The following is a 19583-nucleotide window of genomic DNA, read 5'->3' as shown; positions in this document are numbered from 1 at the left end:
AGATGGCGGCCGAGGCCAAGTTCAGATCAGTTCGCTGCGAGCCGAGCTCCGAGAGAGTTGTGTCCACCGATCCGCGGTTCGCGTCACTCTGTTTTTTTCTTTCGGCGCCCCAACAAAGAATTCCCAGCAGAAAATAACAATAAAAAAAACATTCAACACTTATGGAAATCTAATTGAAATGTTTACGGCTTAACGGGCAAAAAGTATATATACACAAAGGCGAATATATTTTTTAATGGCCACCGGGAAGTGCATGCAAATGTGCTTACTTGTTGACTCGCGGAATATCCAATAGATACGAAAAGTGGCAAAAAATACAAGTGACGTGTGTGCAGTGCAAGTGTGTGTGTGTGTATGGTCTATATGGTCTAAATGAAATATGCAGACATCGGTGTAGCCAGCAGATCGACATTGTAATGTAAGTGTTGCAGATACATAACGAAAAACGTATCTAAGCCATGAATGAGTGAGTGAGTGAGTGTCGCTGAGCGGCTAATTAGAGTCCAACCAACTGGTATTTACTGTTAATTGTATTAAGACAACGGCAGCCGAAAGCGACCAGCACTTGCCACCTCGAAGCCGCCGAGTATCCACCACGCTGCACGTTCTTTTCCTTCGGTCTTGCCTTCTGGTTCTGTGAGTTGTTCCTCTGTTCTGCTCGCGCGGTCGTCACCAGCGCAGGTCAAAGATCCCGCGAGCGGGTTTGTCTAGCAAATGTATCGTATCTTAGCCTCCACCATAATTCCAACGCTCCCCAGCCGCTCGCTCTGCGCCCTTCTCGGCTCACAGCCAAACTCAGAGGCAGAAGCAGAAGCAGAAGAGCCAAAACCAGAACCCAAGTGCCAGCCAAAGCCGGAGTCGCGCAAACGGCCAAGTGCCTTGTGCGCGGCCTGTCTTGTCTTTTATTTTCTCTGCAGCTCACTGCTCCGCTGCACAGCGAGAAAAGCAGGTGGATTGAAAATCAAATTTCATTTTCAATGATTTATCATTCTACATATGTATTTTGCTTTATATAATTGTATTTCTTTTTATAGTTTCGTGGATTTGATAGCTCTCTAGCACTGAAAATATATATTTATCTTAGCATTTTAAATATCCCTTTGATATTTTTCGAAAGCGATTAATAGCTTATCATATAAACTTCTAAACTTGTTAAGCTAAAACCAACCTATGAGTTTTGAAATAAAATGTATCATTCGTTTTCTTTCTGTGTGCAAGTGTGTATCCCACAGATACGAGTTTCAGTTTGTTTGTTTGTTTGGCCGGCTGCCTTTGCTTTTGCCAAGTTGGGTTCTTGGCTCTCCGGGGATCGTTGGCTATTTGCTCTACCCGCAGATGCCAGCATCGTCTTGGTCCGGCCACTTCCTCGTAAAAACATACATAAACTCACGATAGAGTTCTATCGCCATTATTTGTTTTTATGTTTATAGTTTAACCACAAAAGTGCTGTTTGCATGCCCTTTGAAATGTTTAAATTATTTATGATTCTCTTTTTTTGCAACATTCCATTTAATATATGAAAGGTGCTTCCTTGTTTAATTCTATTCTTTTATTCATATATATAACATTGCTAGTCAGCGAATCAATTATAATATAATCTTATCATATTCTTCACACATTCCGATCCGACATAAAAATATGTTTTTCGTTTTGTGTTCAATATGGAACAAGATGTGAAAGCCGTAGCAGGTCTATCCGATACGTTTTTTGTGAAGAAATAATACTTTATTCCTGAGTGTACTCTTGCCATATCTGCTCGTAAAGAATAACCACGCGGCTAAGCAACTTTCACATTCATTTTGCAATTTCGATGCAGCTGCCAATCTGCGCTCACAATCACTTTCAAAATTTCGTGCCGCGGAGCTTGATTTCCCATCGAAGACGAAGACGAGCCGTGGGCTAATGGCGATTTCGGATCGGGGCTTTAGCACCATTCTCAGGGCTCCGACTGCAGATCATTGTTAAGCTAATGCCTCGAATGGCCCTTTGCAATGCAAATTCCCAGCCTCCGTTTGGCTTCCATTTCACAAATTACTCGCACCTAATTAGCCAAGTCATGGTGGCCGGACCGTTAGAACGCTGTTTAAGCCGCTGTTTAGGCCATGGCTCATTGAAAAAGTCCCAAAATGATTTCTGGTTCTTCGCGCTGACTTGGTGTTTTGTTTTTCTAGATTTTCCCCCATTGTTATTGCTGTTGCCGCCGCAGTGGCGTAAATTAGTTAACAGTATTATTATAGCCGCTAACGGTTCCCGATGATTTGTGGCTGCTGTTTGGGCCCGAAACAAAAAAAAAACCAAGCACTAAACAAGACCAAGCTTTTTAGAAGCGGACAAGGTGACAAGATCTTGGAGCGATCGTAATTCAATTTGGACAATTTCAATTCCTGACCAAAAGAAACAAATACAGAAAAGGTAGAAGAAATAGAAAAAGGAAAACAAATCAAAAGACTTAAGACAGCAACGCAGAGTCTAGACAAAAAAAAGAGCGAGGCGCGGCAAAAAGCCAGCTTAAGTTGAATTGATTGTCAGTTATGGCTTTGTGGTGAGTTCGAATCTGGAGTGGGGTGGTGGTATCTGGTCTTTGTCTTGAGTCTAGGCGGGTTTCCGAATGGTTCTCCCAAGGTGTGGCTGCATCTTGTTGGCCAAAACTCGTTCTCGTTCTCTCGGTCTCCCCAATCTGTACGACTACGAATGTGCTTTCAATTGAACTTAGTGGCTGGCTATTCCAAGACGGATGAATCACTGCATTTAATGATCTCCGGCTGGATGAAGTCAGCGGTATGATGCGGCGGAGACCCTTGGCCGCTGGCCAAGTGAAAACTTAACGAGCAGGAAATGCAAATTCGAGATCCCCACCTGCACGGCCAATCTCTCCCACTGCCAAAGCCATTAAAAGCTGCGACCATGAAAATTGTGGCCATTGATAGATACGCTACGGGGCCTCAGCGAGTTAATTTACTTTTTATTGTAATTAAATTAACACAGAAACGAAAATGAAGAAGAAGCCGCTGTAGCAAAAGCAGAAGCAGAAGCAGAACAGCTGCATAATTAGGCGAAGAAAGTACATTTTTACCGACGACGCTGCTGCTACACACACTTCGTGACTTTTATGGCCGTAAAACGAGAACTCCACTTCATTTCACTTCACTCAAAGTTCACAGACAACCGCGCAGACATGAGTCTGACATAGAATCAGAATCGGCGCGGATGAGACCCTCTCTGACATGGATACTTGCCCTGCCAGCCAGACGACGTGATCCGAATAAATCGGTCGTCGAATCCATGTCACAGATATAGAAAAATATATATAGAAAAAACCTATACCAAATGGTATTAAATTTATAAAATTTATATAAAAAACAAGTATGTTCGAATTTAAACAGATTTTGTTTCTTACATTAAACCATTTATTTATGCAAATACAATATTGTTTTCTCTATGCTCCATGCAAATCAAAATTCATGGCAATAATTTGCGATTGGGCGTGTAATTTGTTCGGGACATGTTGAATTACACATTTTTCAACCAAAAGTGAGACAAACCAGTTCCGTTGAGTTGAGTGTGTGGTTGGCGCCTAATACCGGGTCTTTTGGTCTTTGGGTCTCTGGGTGTGTTCGGGAATTTGGCCAAATACGCCTGTCTGTCGCATTTTTATGCATGCAATGGCAACGCAGGGAAAATTGCCATTTTTTCTGTTTTCGGCTCGGCATGGAATTTATGTCAATTAGACTGCTGGTGGCACACGTGTAAAGTCAACTGGGGAGTGGAGGGATCGACTGTGGCTTTGGCATGCAAATTTTACCCACAATTGTTGGCCACTTTCACAAGTCTGTTGCAACACAGGAAAGTGTTTTGTTTCAAGTCGGTCGGTCGCGGGGATTTGTTTTGGTTTGTGCGCGGCGTTAATTGCCTGTAAAGATGCCCGAAACTGAGGCAAAGTTTCGTATTCCGTTTGGGCAATTAATAAAACTGACCTTGCCTGGGTTTTCTAACCGCAAAGCGAAAACTGAACGCTCAGCGCTGGAAACCGAAAGCCGATCCGCTGAAATGAGACCACCTCGGTGGTTTTGGCGCTGGTTTCGACGGCATTTCAGCCAGTCGGCGGTGGCGGTGGTGCTGGCGGTGGGGGCTATGCAGCCATGACGAATATTCGTTGACGGCATGACATTAGCTCGACTTTTTGGGGTCACAGTCAGCGCGACGTCAGCGGAATTCTTCTGCTCGCATTTCTGCCAGCTCGTCGGCCAACTCATTTCTACAGCCGCGGATGTTGCCTAATTCGTGGCCCAGATCCATTAGCTGCGAATGGTTAACAAATCGGGTCAGCTTTGGGTTCCCATTAGTCGCCGTTTAATTAATCATTTGTTCTCACTTCTCTTGTTGACAGTTCATGTGCTGGAAATCTTTGAAATCACATTTATTGAGTTGTTTATGTTTTTTTAATTGATTTATGGGGTAACAAGGCTTCAAAGTTTAGTAATTTTACAAATCAGCAGCTTTAATCATCTAATCTTGTCATTCCTCAAATATTTATTGGCTATTAATGTCAAGCTTACTCACTTACTTACTTAGAAATTCAATTTCTGAATAAAGATTTTCATTACGCATGTTGTGTATGTGATTGGAATTAATTTACAAACATAAAAGGAAACACAGAACTTTAGAGAAGCGTGCCAAAGAGTAATGGTTAGCTTTTAACATTTTTGGGCATTGTTAAATTGAATGAAATCAATCAAAGAAGAAACAAAGAAGATGAATATAAAGTAGGTTCGAAGTGATGCTACTATTTCTAAACCTATAGCTGAGATATAATTTAGTGTTAAATGAAACATAAATTGATAATGTTTTTGGCTCAAACCACTTGTCAACCACTTATTTTCTCGCTGTGCACCACTCATTCACCTGCTGGGCTGGGGACCCATCTCTGCTCGGGTTTCGCCGACGTTTGCCCACTCATAATCTATTTACGCAGCCGAAAAACTTTCACAAGTCGTAAAGCTGGGCCGCTTCGAGATTTCCTCGCTGCGTGCCTTCTGTCTCTCTGACCGACTGTCGCTCATGTCGCTCATCCGCCGTGGAGGCCAGAGGTATTTGCTATCGCTCGGCGGCGGAAAGCGTGAGCATCTATGGCACAACGTGGCCAGCGATTTGCATACTGGCTTCTGCCGGCCAGCACAACAAAAAAACGTGCTAAAAAATCAAACAAAAAACGCGAACGAAAATCTCGGGAACCCGAGTGTTCAATTAACACACACACAAAACATCTCGAATGCCTTTCCTCCCGGGGCATAATCACTAAAAATTTCATCTTGCCAAACCGGACGACGAGCAGGTTCAACAAACCGCTCTGTCGCCGAGGAATGTTGGCCACGGGCTGGCAATCATTTAATTTGTTTGTTATTAATTTGCATCTGCCAGCGGAATTAGTCAGCGCTCGAAATCGGCTCTCGTTTGCCGCCCATTTCATTCGTTCCGCCCTCCTTCGAATGCATATTTTTGACAATCCCGAGACAGGGTATTCCAGCTTTGGCCAAGCTAAGTTAAAGTCTAAATTTATCTGCATACGTGATCCCCTTCAGGTTTCTGGCTAACACATTAGTGACTCTTTACAGTTTGCGGTTTCTTCAAGAATTCTACCAGCTTCTTCATGACTCACGGAGACAATAAACATTTATTTAAGGCAAAATATCTCACATAATCGGGATTTCTCATCTCTATTTGGGTTTGCTTTTATCTTGAAACACTCAATCGGAAACTATTTGAAGAAACATAATTAAGTTATACAAAGTTAAACTTCAGGAATGAACTGTGAATTTGATGGAGGTTTCTTTAATTCGTTTAATCAATTTAATAATGAAGGGAAATTTATCCACCTGTGAACAACTTTCTAAAGTCTTCAATTCAAAGAATCGAACATGGATTTCCCTATTTGAACCTACGTTTTTGTGAAAATGAAATAACGCTTTTGTCTTCTCTGTTTAAAATGCATTTTCCCAGTTAAATAAATCTTTACTACTTTTAGTGCATTCCAGCTTCGTTGTGTGTGCAGTTTCCCTTGTTTTATTAATCGCAAATTACAAAACTGCAACTGCGACCCACTTTGTGGCAGTCTCTCCGCTGCAGTCGCGAAATATTTTGTAGGCATTTATCATACGCCCCGTGTGCCGAGCCAGCAGCAGCAGCAGATACAAATTATGCCACACAAGAGTTTCACTTTCTCACTGGGCCAGCGATATCTTTATTGGACAGTGCTTTTCCAGTCTGTCAGTCCGCCAGTTAGTCACTTGGTCAGTTAGTCATTCAGTCAGTTCGTCAGTCTGTCGGCGGCAATCAGGGAGAAGCTTTTGAATTGGGAGGGAGGCTGACCTACCTGTTGTCTACCTGTCCGGGGAACGAGTTTCGGCCAGTGAAACGAAGAGCCCAGCAACCCAATTTAATTGGCTTTTGCGTGGGAATGGCGATGGAATGGATGGAGATGGATGGCCGAAGCAGAGTGAACCGCAGGTCAGGGCTCGTTTGCAGCCCAATCACACATCTTGTCCAAGTAAAAGCCAAGTAACAGCCCACAAAATCACCCATAAAATCGAGCCAAGAGAGAGAGCCACTAACTGTTATGGCCGGGACCACTTGGAGTCACTTGGGCGCGCTCCATTAAATCATAAAATGTGCGCACATGCGACCAGTGACCGAAAAACCGGAGTGCAAGTCGCAGCTCGTGTCTAACTGCAGTTTTGCATCAATGGTCATGTGAGTGCAACTGCGAACAGCAAACAGCGAACAGAAAATAGCGAACAGCGAACAGCAAAGCTCCTCCAGCAAACGGTTTTCGACTTGTCAACTGACGCATGCATTGCTGGCTTCTCGGTCTCTTGGTTTGCTGGCTTCTCGACTTCTTGGCCAACGGGAATGCAGAATGACAGCAACGGGACTCCGTCTGCATATGCAACCAAGTCAGCCGACCAACCGTCGCAAGCTGCCAATTGGCCTAATCGACCTGCTAAGCTATTGCCAATAACCGTTGGCCAATTACTTAGCGCATTGTGATTTATTCACACCAGGCAGCAGCCGGCCGGCCTCGTTGACAGGCAAATATCCGCTAACTTCGGCTTTGGTTTCCGTAACTCTGACCGATCATGCAACGATCGGCAATCGGCTGGCCCACTTGGCCATAAGCCATAAGCTATATGAGCCACCAGCCAATCAAGACTATGATATAATTCCGGCCAGGCTGCAGCTGTAACTGTCTCAGTCAGCGGATATTCGCCTGGATTTTGGCCACAGCTGCATCCAGTTTATCCAGCTGAGTGTTGCAAGCTCAGATTTTCGAGAGCCGCAATCTGATAAAGTGAGCTAAGGCTTGGCTAATGGATACTGATAGAAGGCCACCCAAAGGCAGCGGAAAACAATGACCAACTGATACTTTAAATCATGGGAATCGGGTTAACTCATTTTCTATTTTGGGATTATCTGTATAAAAGGAGAACAAACACAAAGCTTCTTATAAATGATTTAGTTGGCTATTTATTAATTTATCATAATACAAGATATAAAAACGCTTTTAATCTTAACAAAACAAAATTTTCGGCCGTGTCAACATCTTTTTAACCGAATTCCAAAACGTGCTGAAGCGGAAATTTGCAGTGCTGTTAATGATAATTATAATGAGTAGTTAACAGCTTAGTAAGCAATCTTAAGTAATCAAGCACACACTGCAATGAATCTCAGAAAGCTATGCGAAAATCAACCAATTACCTCTGTAGATATAACGCTTTCAAAAATCTTGTGCCATTTAAGCAAACAATTGAATCAATCAGTGGCAGTTTTGTTGTTTTTTCAATTTGCAAGCCGTAATGAGCTTGTTTTTCATAGTTTGAAATACAAATGCGGGACATTAGCTACAAACTAAAAGTCACTTCAATCATTTACTCACTTTCCTCCACTGACAGCTGTTAGTTTCTAGCAGACTATCGCAATGTTTTTGCCTCACGCACTTGTGCGAACAATGGATAGAGATACAGATACGCGTACTGTGAGATACTTAGATATCGAAGCATCGTGATCGCATAAATCAATGCCGCTGTCGTGGTCGCAGCCGTATCATTGCCCCCAATACCATTCATTCATTACAGGCAGCACAACAAAGCGACGCTTCAGATGCCGCACATCTCTTTCTTCGCGGCCCCTATATGAAGACTGCCCAGTTTGCAGAGGGAGATCACTGGAAAAAACTATATAGCACTAAAAATATAGTTCCTTAAAAGTAGTTCAAACTCTTATGAAGAAGAATTGTAAAGCGTACTCTCAGATACAAAAATTAAAATAAATAAATGGTTTTGTTCTACTCAAAATATTTAAATACAAATTGAATACAATTAAAGTTTGGTGTTATCCGTTTATTTAAGTTAGTTGCCACATAAGACACTTAATCTGCACATGCTCTTAATTATTTATTGCTCTTATTTACGTATCCCTACCTATAAATCCATTCGAGCAATATCTTTTAGTGCATATGCTAAGTACCCGTATCTGGATACGTGTAGGTAGCTCGGAATGGCGGATGGGTGATGCCCTGGCTGTCTCAGCTGTATGGTATCAGGCTCTCGCGGGCATTAAAACCACCTTCCCTGACTTCCACTTTCACTCTGAGCCAAGTGCTGGCTGAAAGGCAAAACGGTTACGGCCAAGAAAAAACAGAGGCAAATAATTGTTGGGGGAAAGAAATGATGATAATAAACAAAAACGACGGCAGGCAAACAAAATCGAGTAAAATGCGTTGGGCTGCGAGTAAAATCCGTTTATGCGATTATGCCACAAGTGATTTTAATTAAAGCGAATTTAACACGCAATTAAAAGTGTTAATACACCGGCCGAGTTCCGTGGCAACAATGTTTAATATCTAATAGCAATCTGCACTGTTGGACGGGCGAAAGAAAGCATTTCTGCAGTGGAATGCCGTAATCCCACCGCCAAGCTTTCTTCTTTCTTCTGGGCACCGCCCCCCAATCCCAATCCCAACTCCAGTTCCAGCTTCACTTTCTGGTGGCTGCTGTCTGCTATCCGCTGTCTGGTGGAGATTGCAATTACTTTTCGAGTATCCACAAAACCGCTCACTTTCGCCCGGGTTTTCGGAGCATCTGGCACTTGTAGAACTCTCGACTGCGACTACGTAATATTTGCGGCTGGCAAAACGGAAATCCGCACGGCTGGCTGCACTGCATCCATTTTGGAGTCCACCGAATGCGGCGACAGCGTTTGGAGCACTTTGCTTTGGTTTGTTTGCCTTTCGTTCGGTTGCATAATGCTGAAGAGCGAACCGAGGTTCATTTGCATGGAGTTTTGCCTCTATTTTTTCCGTTTGTTTTTTTTTTTTTTTTTTTTTTTTTTGGCCTGCATTGGCAATTAAAAACCCAGAGGCCGTGTCGAAATGAACCGCTCTTTGTTCTCCCGCCCGGCGTTTTAAATTTTTTCCTCAAGATAGCAAGTTGGAAGTCTGAAAGACGACACCCGATTAGGTATCATTGTCTTGGCAGTTTTATGTGCACTTGCTCAGATTAAGACTCTCAAAAGAGCTATAAAGGTTGCACAACAACAAAAGAACCCAAAGATCATCGTGTTTTACAAGACAAATGGTATATCTTGTTTCTGGTAAAAGAAACATCTAAACAGATAATAAACCATATAATTTTGATTTTACACGGATCTTTAATGAGAAATTTGAAATACCTATCGGAAGTGCATCTCAAATGAATCATATTAAACGCAAGCTTTAATGAGGTTAGTAATTAATTGGAATTTTGTGGGAATTTAAAATTTCTTTAAATTTGATTGCCGAATAATTTAGAGACTGGTTCGTTGTTAGTGTGTCTCAAGTTCGCCTCATATCAAATCCGACACGATTTCCGCTTCTGCGATGACAATGGTTGTGAATGCGACTCCGCGATTCGGAAGCCAACTTCAAATGCGACTGCGACTGCGTGTGGATGTGTGGGCATTGTCATTAGGTTAATTCCCGCAAATTATGAGTTATAATGGCGATGCCATTCTCGCAGCATTCTTGACCCAGTTTAAGTCGGAATTAGCTTACGATTTTGGCCCGAACTCTCTAACCCGTCTAACTCTGTTTTCGTGTGTGCTCCATGTGTTCCGCAGATCATGGAGCTGAGCAACTTTTCGAGCGGCAAGAAGATGTCACGCGAGGAGCGACGCTACTCGGTGCCCCACGGACCCAATACTCCGCTGCCACCGGCGGCATCCGAGGACCTGCACGCCTGGTCCATCTACAGGTGAGTTTTCGTCGGGTGGTTAAGTGGACAGGTGGGGGATCCCCAACTCCAGACAACCCAGACATGGGTGCGGTTATGGAAACATAAAGAAACGAGGTGGAGGAACCACACCTGTCGATCGGAGTTTTGACGGTTGACTTAACCGCAGTCGAACGGAAGTTCAGATGCCATAAATGGCTAATTGAAGACCACGGCCAAGCCCTCCAATCATGTCCAGCTGACCGCAACTGCAGCCGCCCAGTGCAACTCTCTATTAACTTTAGCTTTCCATCCCCATCAAATACCCACATTAATAGGCAAAACCTGAACTCTGACTTCACCGATTCGGCTCTCGGGTCTTCGGACAAATCACCGCTGCCATATGGAAACTTCCAGCTACGCGATACCACAGTTCAATCGATCTTAAACCATCCGCGCTACGGACCCAAGTGAGTAATCCCCAAATAATTTAAGCAAACAATTACTTAGCATAATCAAGCGTTAATAATGCCGTACTATGAGCTCAGCACTGGAGTTTATGACTATCACTACGAATGATTTAATCTGAGTGGAAAAAATATACAATCAGCTTCCGTCTTAAAGCTTTGAAATACATCTAAAATAAAGATATATTTGTAAATTGAATATTTAATTAATTTTTTATCATTATATCTTTATTTTGCAGATCTCCCCTGGGCTCAAATATGTACACATACTTGAAGTTTGGACTGCCGCGCGTCTTTCCACCCAACGCCGGATCGCAGCGCTCGCATCGTCCTGGTCCGGGACCGGGATCGGGACCTGGCCACGGTCACGGTGGCTCCAGTGCTCTGGGCGGAGTACGGGGACGGGTGAACCGGGCGTTCAGGGACAGCTCGGGAGTGCCGGCGGGAGCAGGGAGCAGTGGCTACGACAGCAGCGACAACGAGACGACCCGCAGCAGGGTGCCGCCGAACCTGCGGAAGTACCGCAGCGAATCCGACTTCCGTGCCATCGGCGGCATGCCACACTCGCGTCCGGAGTCCAGGGCTCAAATCGGAGGAGGAGGCGTTCCCATGGCGGCGCTCCGGCAGGCGAACAGCCGGGCGAGCATCGCGGTGGGCCAGCACCACCACCAGATGCAGCAGCACCAGCAGCAGCAGTACGGCAAGCACTACGGGCACAGGTCGCACAGCGAGGCGGATCTGCTGGGAGCGGGATTGAGCCAGGTGGATGGCGTCAATCTGGGCTACGACTACAACGAGGCCAGGTTGTACGGCAGCTCCAGGCAGTACGGCAATGGAAACGGAATCAGCCACAATCCGGGCAGCCGGAAGCAGTCGGGCATGGGCCTCATCTACCCGAACATCCAGGTGCACTGCCTCGACGTGAATCCCTGCCTGCGCGGCGTTTCCATGCAGGCCAAGGCCGGGGACCTGTTCGCCATCATGGCCACCTCGCAGCGGGAGGGAAGTGCTCTGGCGGAGTGCTTGGCGGGATTGAGCGAGCGGCTGGGCGGCGAGATCCTCATCAACGGACAGCAGGTGAGTCGCCGCGGTCTGCGGGAGCTCTGCAGCTATGTGCCGGCCCTGGAGGTCTCCTCGCTGGATCCCCGGATGAGTGTCCAGTGCACCCTGAACTTCCACGCTGCGCTGCGAGGTCCGCTGGATCGCAGCGATCTGGAGGAGCGCATGGATGTGCTCATCGAGGACTTGGGGCTGAATACGGTGCGGGCCTCCAATGTGTCCACTCTGACCCACTCGGAGAAGCAGCGGCTGAGCGTGGCCTGCCAGCTGCTGGCGCAGTCTTCGCTGCTGATCCTCGACCAGGTGACCAGCAACATGGACATCTTCGACACCTTCTTCCTGGTGGAGTACCTGCGCCAGTGGTGCAGCGGCGGTCGCATCGTGATCATGACCCTGCAGCCGCCCACCTTTGAGATCCTGTCCATGTGCTCCGGCGTGCTGCTGCTCTCCGGCGGAAGGACCGTCTTCTCCGGCAGTCGAGCGGACTTGCCGCGTCACATGGGTGAACTGGGTTATCCCTGTCCGCCCTTCAAGAACCCAGCGGATTATTACTGTGAGTTCTATCAAATATATTGCATAAAGTCAGAAAATAATGAATATTTTTCCAGTGGACTTGGTCACCCTGGACGACCTCTCGGCAGCCGCCATGCTGGAGTCCTCGGCGCGCATTGAATCCCTGGCCAATGCCTGGGACCAGATCAACTCGGAGCCTCCGCTGGCTGCTCCGCCTGCCTCGCTGCCGAACTTCACCCTGAAGGCCGGATTCTTTGGCCAGATTAGTGCCCTGATCAAACGATTCGCTGGCTACAAGCAGCCGGGATCGCTGCTCACCTGGATCAGCAAGCTCATCTCAGCTGCTGTGCTTTCCCTCTGCATTGGATGCATCTTTTGGGATGTGCCGGCCTCGGATCCGCAGCTCAGTTACCACGATCGACTGGGCTACCACCATTGCGTCATGGTGCTGATGTACTGGCCACTGGTCATGCTCACCATTCGGGACACGCAGGAGGATCGTCGTCATGCGGAGCGGGACATCCGGTTGGGATTATACACTCGCAGTCTCTACATCATAGTGCAGGTGGGGAGATTTACTTTGCATAGCCAAGTAAGAAATCCTTATAATTCTTTATTAACATGTAATATCTTTTAGAGTCTTCTGGGCCTGTTCCCCAGTCTGTGTATCTGGTTGGCCTACCTACTTCCTGCCCACAGCATGGCTGGACTTTACACCTACTCCAACAGCAGCGACACGGGCATCTACTTGTACATGGGTGAGTTCTTCTGCCAGCCATTACCATAATCATTTTTCTAACTATCTGGTAATTAATCCTTTTGATCCACAGGCTACATGCTGCTCTACTTGACGCTCATCCAGACGGTGGCCCTGTTCTGTGCCCACCTGCTGCCCTGCAAGGTTTGGGCCAGCATTGTCAATGGGTTAATTAGCCTGGCAGTTTCCTCAGTGGGAGGCTACCTAGTGCATCCACAAAATCTGGCCAAGTTTTGGTCCTGGCTGCAGTTCGTCTCCCCGGAAAGATGGCTGCTTCCTGTCCTGGTGCAGGATGAGTACAGTGCCGAGACCTTGTCCAACTCCGCCGGACTGCAGTTGTGCCGCAACAAGCAGGTGAGTGTTCTCCAAAAAGAATTTCTAATTCCATACGTTATTATTGAAATACTATATATACCCACGTAACCAGGTGCAGCACCAGGAGATCATTGTCCAGCAGCCCTGCCCGCCGCCCAACGGCACCCAAGTGCTAGTCGACTTCGAGCTGCTACCCCAGCAGCACGTGCTGGATCCCACTGACAGCTATGACCAGACCACCTCGATGGCCCTGGTCCTCGGTTCGGTGCTCGTCTTCTTCGTCACCTTCATCGTATTTTTGTGCAATTGTCGCGGCGCCTGCCGGAGGAAGCGGAGTCGGTAGGCCACTAATCGCGACCAGGAGCTGGCCAGGATCTGGAATCCGAATGACCAATGGCCCAGCGTCCCGAACTGTACATTCCATAGGAACTAATTTTTTAAATAAATAGTGTTTAGTCGAGGCAGCGTTCGTTTAACTAACTAAAGGCAAATGGCTTTTATTGTGCTTGGAATGGGTTAAGGGCAGTTATTTGAAGTAAGATCAACAACGGTTTGTTTCAGGGGTGAACGCAGGGGGTGTCCGGGGGGTCCGGATCTGATCATTTTGAATCGCCAAGTGCCCAGTACAAAATCTGCTCATTTGGAATCGCCAAATGCCCAGTAGAAAGTCTGCTCAACAGAAACTAAAGAAACTTTTCGGCGACCACCTTCATAATAGTTATGATCTGTGTTGCCAGGTGATGAGCGCCCGTATAAGCTTTTAAATTTTTTAAAAAATAAGCTAGAATAAGCTTAAATTAAAAAAAAAAAATTTTAAAAACAAGCTACACTCAAATTAGAGAAATCATGAAACCTTATTATGTTTTTATGTGGGTGGCAAAAATCATAGGGGCAATATTTTTGATTAGGTCTTCAAATGTCCATTTCGAAAGTTTCCGAAAGAAAAAACATAAATTTAAAGGTGATTGTTGATGAATTTATAATAATTTTTTGTAAGTGTGAACAAAAATCTTATTATTAAAACTTTACGTATAAATATGTTCTTAAAGTTTGCAGTTAAATTAAATTAGTTATTATTATTAGTTAATTTTTTTTATAAGCATGATGTACTTTTTCTTTATTTATTACTTTCGGCATTTTAGCAAACGCTTTATTAGATTTTACTACTCCAAATTATTGGTGGAAAAACTTCAGCCAAAATATCGATTAAAAATAAATTCACATATGAAATGCACATAACCATCGGCAAAAAAAAACAAGCTCCGATATTTTCATACCATAAAGCATATTTTTGTTACAAAACAAACTGTTGATGTCGCATGTACATATAAAACTAGAATATGCTAAATGAATTTAAAAATAAGCCATATTTCAAGCTATAAGCTACATGGAAGTTTAACAAGCTTTAAATATGCTAGAACTAGCTTATAATAAGTTAAACTGGCAACACTGCACGCAACCATCACTAAAGTGGGCACGACCCCACTTAGAAAAAAGAGAGAGCCAGATGCCGCTGCCGCTCTCCCTCGCGACGACTTGTTGTTTGGATCAATCGGTTGAATCTGCACTTTGGACTTTCTCTTGGATCTTTGATTTCAAGCACTATCACCATTACCAGTGGGAATCAAGATCTCACAGTGCACGGTTTATAAACTTTGAACAAGATGATTAACACGGGAAAATTAGCAGGCAGGACCCTGTTCATCACGGGTGCATCGCGAGGAATCGGCAAGGAGATTGCTTTGAAAGCGGCACGCGATGGAGCCAACATTGTGGTGGCGGCCAAGACAGCGGAACCGCATCCAAAACTGCCGGGAACCATCTACACGGCAGCTGAGGAAATCGAGAAGGCCGGAGGAAAGGCCCATCCTTGTGTGGTGGACGTGCGGGATGAGCAACAGGTACGAAGTGCTGTAGAGGCAGCAGTGGCCAAGTTCGGAGGCATCGACATCGTGGTGAACAACGCCAGTGCTATTTCGCTGACGAACACCCCAAATACGGACATGAAGCGCTACGATCTGATGCACAACATCAACACCCGTGGAACCTTTTTGGTGTCCAAGGAATGCCTGCCCTATCTGAAGAAGAGCAACCACGCCCACATCCTCAACATCTCACCGCCATTGAGCATGAAGGCCAAGTGGTTTGGACCCCATGTAGCCTACACAATGGCCAAGTACGGCATGTCCATGTGTGTTCTTGGCATGGCTGCCGAATTCCAGGACAAGGGAATCGCCGTAAACGCTTTATGGCCCCGCACTGCCATCCACACGGCGGCCATCGAGATGCTTACCGGTCCCGACTCCGCCCAGTGGTCTCGCAAGCCGGAGATCATGGCCGATGCCGCCTACGCCATCCTGAGCCGCGAGCCCAGGCAGTTCACCGGTCAGTTCTTTGTGGACGACGAGGTTCTGGAATCCGTGGGCGTTACGGATCTCACGGACTACGCCTGCATCCGCGAGAATGCCGACAAACTGATGGTAGATTTCTTTGTGGAGGAGAAGGGAGCTCCGTTGGAGGATGCGGCACCGACAGGAGGCGCCGCTGCAGCTCCGGCAACCGGAGGAAGTCAGAAGATACCCCAGCTGTTCCAGAAAATCGAATCTCTCCTTTCGCCTGAGATTGTCTCCAAGACGCAGGCCGTCTTCCAGTTTAACATAACCGGCGCCGAGCAAGGAACCTGGTTCCTAGACCTGAAAAACGGTTCCGGCTCTTGTGGATCCGGCACACCACCTGCCTCTCCGGACGCCACGCTGTCCATGAACTCGAACAACTTCTTCGACATGTTCTCCGGGAAACTGAAGGCGGCTCCTGCCTACATGACCGGCAAGCTGAAGATCAGCGGCGACTTCCAGAAGGCCCTCAAGCTGGAGAAGCTAATGAAGGCACTAAAGTCCAAGCTGTAGAAGGAGTTAAATTACAGACTACTTTTTTGTTTTAAAAATTTTGATTTGATGTGTTCCCTTAATAAATTATGTAATTCTTTAAAATTTTTACTAAACAAATTTAAAAATCGATTGACAGTTTTTGTTCAAATATGTAAATATATTTAACAAGAACTATTCGTCATCAATCCGAAATGGTCACCCATCAATCATCCATCAATTTTAAAATTTGCGGGTAGCTTTTCAAGCGCTTTTAGGCTGAGAAGAACTAGTTCCCAAAATAGACACACCGTATTTTTTACTTAGCTTTTGGCTATCACACTTTGTTATTGACCATATATATGTGGAGCAAAGCAAACAATAAATTGACCGGGAATATAAAAGGAGTATGTTTCCACCTGCCGTTGAGTAAGCACTTAAAATTAAAGGAAAATTCATCATGGCCTGCAGCTCGTACAAAGTGCGTAGTCATTCAGAAATGGTTAAAGGAAGTGGCTAATCATAAGTTTTACATATATTTCCGATAGAACAAGACCGTGCAGCTGATAAAATGCTTTTGTGGGTGCAGCGACATGACAATCTCCGAGGTTCGACGGATCTATACCTTGTCGAACAGTGTTCACGAAACCCTTCTTGATCCGGAGGCCACAAGACTTCTGCAGAAGTTCATGGAAACGAGACGCTCCGGCGACAAAAATGAAGCCGAGCAGTACCTGGAGATCTACGAGAAGTGCGCCGAGTTTTTGGCAGAGCACCAGCGCACCTTCACTCAGGACGAGGTGGATGAACTGGTGGATATGGGTCTGCCCTACGATCTGGAGCAGGATCTGTCCAGGCGAATGCTCAGCGCCGATCGGACGGACATCAATCGCGGTCTCTATCGCATCCAGGGCAAATGTCGCAACGAGATTGAGGCCAGCAGCGATTTCCGAGACTTCAGAGACGCCATCGCCGATAAGATGCGTCGGGTGCCGAAATGATATACATGCAGTCGGTGCAATTTAAAGCTTTTTGTGTTCAGTGTACCTTTGTAGAACCGCACTCAACCTCGCTCCCTCAACCTTTCCCAGTGCCTTGGGGCATTCACAATCACCACTTTGAATAGTCCTAGTCATACAACGAAGAAATGGAAACCGTCCTCCTAAACTCACTGGCTTCCGATACGTGCTAGAGTCCAGGCTCATCATACATTCACATTCTAATTAAACCCACAGATGCGGAACAGAACATTTTTACTTAACGTTAAATATATACATGTCTTGTATTTTGTACGCTTTTTGATGCTGTAGCGCACTAGATATAACCAAAAGTTTAACTGATTCTAAATGCGAACGAAATAAATTATATTAAACATAATATATAAACTATAAAAATCAAAATTTTTCCGTTTTAGTTTTACTTAGAATCAAGTTTATTTTCGTTTATTATGGATGTTTTATATACTTGTTAAGCTCTACATCTAGAAATATATTTCCAGTTTGGAAATAAACGGCTTAAAATTAAAAATCATTCGCTTCGCTTAGGTTTTCTTCCACGAGTAATACATTTCCATTGGCTTGTTCACCTGAAAGAAGATGATAAGATTGAGTCTAAGAAAATACAGACAGACGCCACTCCTACCTTCCAGAATTTATCGTTGACCTGATGCAATGTCTGGTTGCCATTTAGGATGACCAGTTGCTGGGGCTGGGGAGCGACATAGATGCAGAAGTTGAGCAGGCGACACGCCTCCGGCAAATCAGCGCCCAAGTCGAGGGTCAGCCGCATGGCCAAATACTTGCTCAAATGATCGACTGTCGCATTGGCCGTGGTTTTGATGTAGCGCACACAGTTCTCCTTAAGCGCCCTTATTAATTGGTTATCCGCGGACATCTCAGTTGGATGTGGCTTGAACACCAACTCAATTTCATCATTGATGCCAAGCTCGCCATTACCCTCGCCCTCGGTGTCGATGTTGGAGTCGCCCTCAGTGCGGCAGTCCATCTGCGAGTCGGACTCGGACTCCTCGGACCGCTCCGAGGTCAGCACGGACATGGCGCGCTTTGGCTTGGTGCTGCTCGAGTTGGACGGCACCGGTGAGGGTGTGCTCCTCATCGAGGGCGGATTGGAGGCGTCGTCCACCTGCATCCGGGTGGCGGAAGTGCTGGCACCCGAGTTGGCCGACGAGGAGGGCGCTGCATTTGAGGCACTCGTAACAGCCGAGGCCGCAGAGGTTCCCGAGTGTCCGGGATCGCGGTTTTCGCGGTCGATGCTGTTGGTATTGCTGTTGCTATCATTAGAGGCTGTGTCGTGGACATGCAGTTGGTTTGAAGCATTCCGGGCCACAGCAGCGGGCGCACCAGGAGCAGGAGGAGCCGCCACACTACCACCAGTGTTAGCAACATTACCATTGCCACCTCCACCGCCGCCGCCGCCACCCTTTGTGCGGAATCTTTGTGGCCGGTTCTGGGACTGCAGCTTGATGCCCTCGTTGATGGAGTTAACCAGCGCTTGTTGCGACTGCGTCTGGTTGAACTTGGCCATCACCTTCTCCTGGATGGCTTCATACTCCTCGCGACTTGGATAGATCTTTGAGATGAGCAGGTCAAAGTTGGGATCAGCGCGCAGGGAGCGCTTGGAGACCAGCTTCTTTCGGCATGTGGGGCACTCCTTGTTTCCAGACCGCAATGCGGTAACAATGCAGTCGGAGCAGAAGCGATGCAGGCACTCCTTCGTGGTCATCGTTTTCTTCAACATGTCCAGGCAAATGGGACACATCAGTTCGCTGTGGAGACTCCGCGGAGACACCGCAATCTCCGTGCTGTCTGTGATCACCTCCTGCGGCTTGCGCTGCAGCTCGTACAGCGACAGCTCCCACGTTTTGTTCGGCGCCGGGTCCAGCGACGTCATTTTCACACCAATTCTGAGGCTTTTCAATACACAAACACTATTTTTTCTAAAATTTTCGCTTAGATTTTCCAAATTGGCTTGTAGTGTGACCGTCGCCGGACTGTTCAATAATACCAATATCAAATTTGGCCTAAAAAATGTACTTGGTATTTTTAGTATTTTTTTAGAACATGATTTGGCGCGTTTGTTTAAAAATGGTAGTAATTGTCGTTATCTATATAAACCAATAAAAATTAAAAATTAGATAAGCTGTTGCAAATTTTTTAGTTTCGTTCATCAAAACATAATGTACTTCGTATACTTACTATAAAAACTATTCACTACCATTATGATAGAAAATAACAACGTACTCGAATATCTGGCAAAACACGTACAACTGCATGTTTTTAAAGCAATAGCTAAGGCATTTCTCGGAAAGGGAGCGTAATACTATTTTTTATTGAGCTAAGGGATCTTA

General features: G+C 45.8%; 4 protein-coding genes across 4 annotated transcripts; 3 read left to right on the top strand and 1 right to left on the bottom strand.

Moving 5' to 3' along the window:
• Positions 1–42: 42 nt before the first annotated feature.
• On the top strand, positions 43–13837 carry LOC108095891 (ATP-binding cassette sub-family G member 8). The gene is made up of 8 exons (XM_017197205.1): positions 43–418; positions 10150–10283; positions 10580–10711; positions 10948–12320; positions 12376–12845; positions 12918–13038; positions 13111–13391; positions 13465–13837. Exons 2-8 carry the CDS (start codon positions 10153–10155, stop codon positions 13693–13695), a joined length of 2739 nt encoding a protein of 912 aa, XP_017052694.1. The 5' UTR covers positions 43–418; positions 10150–10152; the 3' UTR covers positions 13696–13837.
• A 1005-nt stretch (positions 13838–14842) lies between these two features.
• On the top strand, positions 14843–16342 carry LOC108095885 (hydroxysteroid dehydrogenase-like protein 2). The gene has a single exon (XM_017197196.1). The coding sequence runs from the start codon at positions 15017–15019 to the stop codon at positions 16256–16258; it is 1242 nt and encodes a 413-aa protein (XP_017052685.1). The 5' UTR covers positions 14843–15016; the 3' UTR covers positions 16259–16342.
• A 103-nt stretch (positions 16343–16445) lies between these two features.
• On the top strand, positions 16446–17616 carry LOC108095886. The gene is made up of 2 exons (XM_017197197.2): positions 16446–16697; positions 16765–17616. Exons 1-2 carry the CDS (start codon positions 16677–16679, stop codon positions 17215–17217), a joined length of 474 nt encoding a protein of 157 aa, XP_017052686.1. The 5' UTR covers positions 16446–16676; the 3' UTR covers positions 17218–17616.
• An 8-nt stretch (positions 17617–17624) lies between these two features.
• Positions 17625–19240, bottom strand: LOC108095884 (E3 ubiquitin-protein ligase RING1). The gene is made up of 2 exons (XM_017197195.2): positions 17858–19240; positions 17625–17801 (listed from the first exon to the last, which is right to left on the bottom strand). The coding sequence occupies exons 1-2, from the start codon at positions 19124–19126 to the stop codon at positions 17757–17759; spliced, it is 1314 nt and encodes a 437-aa protein (XP_017052684.1). The 5' UTR covers positions 19127–19240; the 3' UTR covers positions 17625–17756.
• Between the last annotated feature and the right edge of the window lie 343 nt (positions 19241–19583).

The sequence above is a fragment of the Drosophila ficusphila genome, unplaced genomic scaffold (assembly GCF_018152265.1).
Source record: "Drosophila ficusphila isolate 14025-0441.05 unplaced genomic scaffold, ASM1815226v1 contig_791, whole genome shotgun sequence".
Taxonomy (NCBI): Eukaryota; Metazoa; Arthropoda; class Insecta; order Diptera; family Drosophilidae; genus Drosophila; species Drosophila ficusphila.
This window is presented reverse-complemented; position numbering and strand designations above follow the sequence as displayed.

What these genes read in the sequence shown, in the direction of transcription:
- LOC108095884 (XM_017197195.2), bottom strand. Translation starts at nt 19,126, where the DNA reads ATGACGTCGCTGGACCCGGCGCCGAACAAAACGTGGGAGCTGTCGCTG. An exon ending in TCAACGATAAATTCTGGAAG is followed by an intron (nt 17,802 to 17,857) that starts GTAGGAGTGGCG and finishes ATCTTCTTTCAG; the next exon opens with GTGAACAAGCCAATGGAAAT.
- LOC108095891 (XM_017197205.1), top strand. Translation starts at nt 10,153, where the DNA reads ATGGAGCTGAGCAACTTTTCGAGCGGCAAGAAGATGTCACGCGAGGAG. An exon ending in CACGCCTGGTCCATCTACAG is followed by an intron (nt 10,284 to 10,579) that starts GTGAGTTTTCGT and finishes CCACATTAATAG; the next exon opens with GCAAAACCTGAACTCTGACT. An exon ending in CATCCGCGCTACGGACCCAA is followed by an intron (nt 10,712 to 10,947) that starts GTGAGTAATCCC and finishes TTTATTTTGCAG; the next exon opens with ATCTCCCCTGGGCTCAAATA.
- LOC108095886 (XM_017197197.2), top strand. Translation starts at nt 16,677, where the DNA reads ATGGCCTGCAGCTCGTACAAA. An exon ending in TGGCCTGCAGCTCGTACAAA is followed by an intron (nt 16,698 to 16,764) that starts GTGCGTAGTCAT and finishes TATTTCCGATAG; the next exon opens with AACAAGACCGTGCAGCTGAT.
- LOC108095885 (XM_017197196.1), top strand. Translation starts at nt 15,017, where the DNA reads ATGATTAACACGGGAAAATTAGCAGGCAGGACCCTGTTCATCACGGGT.